The sequence below is a fragment of the Orycteropus afer genome, unplaced genomic scaffold (genome assembly GCF_000298275.1).
Source record: "Orycteropus afer afer isolate SDZICR_OR568_19922 unplaced genomic scaffold, OryAfe1.0 scaffold00680, whole genome shotgun sequence".
Lineage (NCBI taxonomy): Eukaryota > Metazoa > Chordata > Mammalia > Tubulidentata > Orycteropodidae > Orycteropus > Orycteropus afer.
The window spans coordinates 580,598-586,883 of NW_006922267.1; the positions used below are offsets into that span (position 1 = coordinate 580,598).

Sequence of the window (6,286 nt, forward strand, 5' to 3'; positions counted from 1 at the left end):
CCATTGCCATCCAGTCAATTCTGACTCAGTGACCCTTTAGAACAGAGTAGAACTGCCCCTAGGGTTTCCAAAGCTGTAAATTTTCACAGAAACAGAGTGCTTCATCTTTCCCCTATGAAGTAACTGTTGATTTTGAACCACCAACCTTTTGGTTAGCACACAAATGCTTTAACCACTGTGCCACCAAAGCTGCCTCACTAAAGTGTTAATATTCATTACCTCACACAAATTTAAAGAGTGACAGAAAAGGGGAAAGAATGTTACATTTTTCTTTAAACAACTCCCTATTTGTTTAAATGGCTATGATAGCCAAAAATAAAACAAAACTCACTGCCGTCAAGTCGATTTCTACTCATGGTCACCCCTCCTTGGGTTTCCGAGGCAGTATCTCTACAGAAGTAGATTGCCCAACCTTTCTTTCTTTCACAAGGAGTGGCTGGTGGGTTTGAACCACCAGCCTTCTGGTTAGCAGTCAAATGTCTTAGGCACTACTCCTCCAGAGCTCTCATGTGTTACTTTTATAACTGAAAACTAAAATAAGAAAAGTATGTTAACAATAAAAAATAATAATTAAAAATATTATATGATTTGGAAGAAATGCTAATGATATATTAAGTGAAAAATGAGGATAACAAAATTATATCTATTTACCATGGACAGTCAGGGATGGAGGGAGAGAGAAAACTTCTGCAACCCTAGTGTTTCTATTTAGATGCATAGAGAAAAAGCATTGGAAAGAAATATATCAAAATGTCTATAATAGTTATCACTAGGTACTATGTTTACGTGTGATTTTTACATTTTTCTTTGTATTTCTCCAGTTTTTCTCCCAATTATCTACAAAGAATGTGATTTACTAAAAAAAATCTTACTGCCATCAAGTCAGACCTGACTCACAGAGACCCTTCCTTGGGTTTGCGAAACAGTATTACTATGAAAGTATACACACACACACACACACACACATACACACACATATATATTTGAAAGATGAACACAAGCTTGCTCAGGAAGTAATTTCTGGAAGCTTTTCTATCAGAAGCAAATTCTTAAAATCACAGGTTAATAGAACATTTGCTAAGGGAGTCATATGTAAAGCAAGACACTACGTGCCTGGAGATGTATATTGAAGAGATGTTTTCCTTTATATTACAAAACAGATTGAAGTGTGTGTGTGGGGGGGGTTCTGTCTTCAAGATAAGAGACTCTCTACTTGGCTTTTCCCCATTGGGCAGGAGACATAGTGCTGGAGACAGAGGGAATGACAGGGACCTTCTAGTTGATCCAGGGTATTTAGAAAGTACACCAAGACCATTCCTTTAATACTTTTAACAGTCTAGGCAGTGGCAGAGACTGCTGTGACCTGCCATTAGGGGAAACAGCATTTTATACCACTCATCATGTCCCAATGCAGTGCCTATATGATAAAAGCAACATGACTCCAACGGGACTCAAAGTGAGTTGTTGTTGTTGTTGCTATGTGCCGTCGAGTCAGACCTGACTCGTAGTGACCCCTCCTTGGGTTTCCGAGGCAGTATCTATGGAAGTAGATTGCCCCATCTTCCTTCTGAGGAGTGGCTGGTGAGTTTGAACCGCCAGCCTTCTGGTTAGCAGTCAAATGCCTTAGGCACTACGCTACCAGAGCTCCTGTACTCTGTATGAGAGTCTAAAATCTGACGTACTTGGTGTGTATAAATAGGACAGCCTAAAAGTGCAGCCTTAATGCCATCTTAAAGCTTTGACATGAGTCTTGAATCCACGCTGAATTTTAAGCTGCATTTTCTAACACCAAGGAGTTCTGGTGGCGTAATGCTTAAAGCATCTGGCTGCTAACCAAAAGGTTGGAGTTTTGAACCCACCAGCCGCTCTGTGGGAGAAAGATGAGGTAGTCTGCTTCCATGAAGATTCATAGCCTTGGAAACCCTATGAGGTGGTTCTACTGTCCTAAAGATTTACTATGAGTAGGAATTGATTTGATGGCAGTGGGTTCGGTTTTGGTTTTGCTAACAGCAGCTTCTCTCACTTTCGTACAACTTAACCATATACCCTTAAAGAAATATTTTCCCTGAGGTCAGGCTGATGCAGATTGTCACAGCCTATTCCCAGGGGTTCTTTCCTCAATGGTCAAACAGATGCAGGATGTAATAGCATATGTCCAAAGGGTCCTGACTCACAGCATTATTGATAAGTCTTCTTTACAATGGACCTCCAGGAAAACACATGCTAGAGAAAGCAGTTTTAATAACAAGTTCGCAGGAAAATATGCCTTTCCATTGTCCTGTGCTTTCCTATAATTAACTGAAAAGCATGTATGTTTGCAATTATGTACCAGTAGTGATACTGCCTTGGAAACACAAGGAGGGGTTGCAATGAGTCATATTCGACTCGAGGGCAGTGAGTTTTTGTTTGTTAGTTAGTTTGTTTGTTTGTTTCAACCAATCATGTAAAGAGCTCCGATAGTGTAGTGGGTAAGGCATCTGGCTGCTAACCAGAAGGTTAGCGGTTCAAACCCACCAGCTTCTCCACAGAAAGACAATGTTGTTGTTGTTTTGTGCCGTCGAGTTGGACCTGACTCATAGTGATGCCTCCTTGGGTTTCCGAGGCATTATCACTACGGAAGTAGATTGCCCAACCTTTCCATAAAGATTTACAGCCTCAGAGACCCAATGGGGTCACTGAGTCAGAACTGACTCCATGTCAGTGAGTTGTTTTTTTTAAACCAATCATGTAATCCCACATAAATGTTATCTTCTAGGCCCTGCTAAATCCCCACTCTCAGATATCCCAATTTCAAGTTCCCTAATTGTCTTTCAGGAGCTCTGGTAGCGTTATTGCCTAAGGTACTTGACTGCTAACCAGAAGGCTGGTGGTTCAAACCCACCAGCCATTCCTCAGAAGGTTGGGGAATCTACTTTTGTAGTGATACCGCCTCAGAAACCCAAGGATGGGTCACTATGAGCCATGTCCGACTCAATGGCACATAACAACAGAGATTGTCTTTCAGCCAATCATGACTTTGTAGCTTTAGTTCTTGCTTCAAATGTATAAGAACACTTGCTTCTTCATTATCTGGTGGAGTGACGTTTTTCACTCTGTGAATTTTGTTGTTTTCCCAGTCCAGACTGCCTATGGCTTTCAATCAATCTTTTAATTTTACTTTACAGAGTGTGTGTTTTCACTCTAGGACAATTCTCAGAGGGATTACAAGCCTGGTTGTTTGCTATTTTTATGTCAGAAAGGAAGAACCCGAGCAAGAGACCAGACAGGACTTTGTAAGCCACATATCTATAACCAATGGCTCTTAAATTCCAGTTAGGGAGCAGCATGAAAAATATATTCACTGACTATACCCTCTCTGGAAAAAAGGGGAACAATCTGTTTGAAAAGAAAGATTATGTTTTAGTGTGATTCTATTATCATGCAGGTGGTCATAGTTTTAGATCCTATTTATATTTTTTTATAATTTACTTTTAAATACTTCTACATAGACAGTATGTAGAAGTATTTAAAAGTAATTTTTAAAATTAAAATTTTTAAAATTAAAAGTGGGAGCTCTGGTAGCATAGTGGCTAAGACACTTGCCTGCTAACCAGACGGCTGGCGGTTCAAACCCACCAGCCACTCCTCGGAAGGAAGGTTGGGCAATCCTACTTCCATAGTGATACTGCCTCGGAAACCCAAGGAGGGGTCGCTATGAGTCGGGTTTGACTCGACGGCACATAACAACATAACAACAAAAACATAGACAGTGTGATTTATATGTATATATTAATTTTAATCTACACTCTAAGGGCATTTGTTAACATATGAAGTATCCCAGTCAGGAATACACATTCCAGAGGTGACTTTTTAACATCCTAAAGACTCAGAAGTTTTTGTGCCAGAGGCTACTATACCAGTAGTTCTGCCACCTTAAGGCAGGAGGCCCAATTAGCCTAACGTGTTAGAAATGAATTTTCATTGTTGAAAGGAATCTTATTCAAAATGTTCGGAGTGGTGAGAAATGTCTTTAGTCCTTTAGCCCTCACATGAACTAAGTATTAGAATCTAGTGAATCTCACAGCCTATACCCTTGAGAAGAGAGCCTGACGCTTAAGACTACAAACAGGTTCTATGTCTTGGCCCTCATCTGAGAATTTTGTTGCTAGACTCTGGAATGTTAGCTGAATCCTGTGTGAAAGGAAAAAACAAACAAATGAAAAAGACATCTTACTTTGATTTTAAGAGTTCTTTTTTCCTTACCTATGAAACAAAAAATTAACAGTAAAAGCCTGACCTCAAAAACTGTAAAACTATTAACTTTTTTTCCCTGATATTAATAGGAAACTGAGGCCCACTTAATCATAGTGATTAAATCTTTGCAAACCCCTTTGTGACAAAGATATTTGTTAACCATAAGCTAACTCAGAATTCATCTAATGCAATAATAATAATATATAATTTAGGTAATTTCACGTGCTTCCTGATATGAAGTATTTTTTATAATTTTAAAACCTTGGGACTGCACTTAAACATTTGTGGAAATGATGAGGCAGGGAGCAGCAGCGAGGCCAGAGATCACCTAGTAACCTCATATCAGCAGATCTCAATAAGGTGGGGCAGGGGTCAATCAATCACCTTAATATTAGCTAATGATTAATTTTCTATTATTCTCTTTCTTCTTATCTTTTTAAGTTTCCTTGGAAATAGCCTATATTGAGCCATTATTTTTTTGTTTGCTTTTTAGAAATAGAATGGTCTCCCTATATGCATGTAGAATAATTGCTTGGAAAAAAATCTTATGTTTTAATTTCCTTGACTTTTATTTTTTTAACATCTGTCACTAAAATATTACCAAATCTTCCTCGACTAACACTTTTGCAGAAAATGCTGTCATATACCTAAGGACCAAGAACTGTGACTTAAATGATAGGTTGTATGACCCCTTCTGTGTCTTTGCTTTCAGTGTGACATTCTTATCTGGCAATGGGATTGTAGAGGAGGCCAACCTACAGTCTCCACCTACCCCTAACGAATGGAAGCTACTAGTATCTACCCCCCCCCCAAAAAAAATCTAATATTTGAGAATCAACAAAGTGGTTTAGGTCAATTTACAAAAGAAATCTCCCTTCTGCCTCTAGAAAAATGAAAAATAATCCAACCTCTTAATGTCATGGCCATGTTCTTTCTCTTCTCAGGTTACTTACCAATTTTTTCATCTTCCTGCACCATTTTCCGCTCTTCTCTGAAAGCCCTGAGCCAACGAATTTTCTCCTCCAGCTTCTTAGCAAAGAACAGATGTATCTCTTCAGTTTCCTTGTTGTGAAGTTTGAAGGCATTCTTCATGCTGACATTGAAGTCATCATCTCTGCCATCTTCAATATCAATCACTTCATATTTATCCATGTCAATACGGCCTTTGTAGTACAGGATATCTCTCCGGATCAGGTCCTGTGTGGAAAGGAAGAAAAGGCTTTTCTTTGGAGGTATATGGAGAGTGAAAACCAAGAGAGCTGGCATATAGAACTAAGACACTAACTGAGATAGTTTTGGAGTACCATTGGGGGTTTGTTTGGTCTAAATTTGGACAAGTTAGCTTAGCAAGCCCAACATTGACAGGTTAACTAAATACCCTTAGAGGAATCCTCTGCCACATTTCCAAAAACTCTATCAGACCCCAGCATCAATCTTTTTGCAAGACTGATGGAAAGTAGAAAGCAGTAAGCCATTGTGGCTAAGGCAGTGAGCCACTGCCAGTAGTGACTGAAGAATGAAGAGTGATTAAAGATTTTATTCTTCCAAAACATTGACAAACCTGCCACAGCCATGAAGAGTGCTGGCTGGTTGCCTAGAGTATGCTTAAGAATTGAAGAAGGCTAGTAAGACCTGGATTTCAAAGGGAGAATGAGTGATAAGAGTAGCTAGTTGGTAACAAACTGCTGGCTAGAAAGAGTTATCTGGGGAGGACCTAACACTCAGCATTATGGGAATTTTTAGAGAAGGCCTCATCTGGCAGGAGAAATGGGGGTAAAAGTGAATAAAAAAAGAGTCTCACAAATTGGCATGGATAAATCTCACAAAATTATTGACTGACAAAAACAAAAGTTGTAGATAGATATAAATAGTATTCTATCTTTTTGTTATTATTGTTGTGGTTGCTTTCTTCTCAGATTAATCACAGTTATCAGTTCAGGACACACTCATCATTGGTCTCTCCTGCATGATGCTCTCATTTGTCTATTTATTTACTTAAACCAAAAAAATCAAACTCACTTCCATTGAGTTGCTTCTGACTCATAGTGAACCC

General features: G+C 39.0%; 1 protein-coding gene across 1 annotated transcript in view; it reads right to left on the reverse strand.

Moving 5' to 3' along the window:
• ARHGEF9 (Cdc42 guanine nucleotide exchange factor 9) overlaps nucleotides 1-6,286 on the reverse strand; it is a 310,381-nt gene that overhangs the window by 29,095 nt on the left and 275,000 nt on the right. Inside the window, exon 7 of the mRNA XM_007956876.2 lies at nucleotides 5,187-5,449. Within this exon, the coding sequence (XP_007955067.2) occupies nucleotides 5,187-5,449 (263 nt within the window). The remainder of the gene's footprint in view (nucleotides 1-5,186; nucleotides 5,450-6,286) is intronic.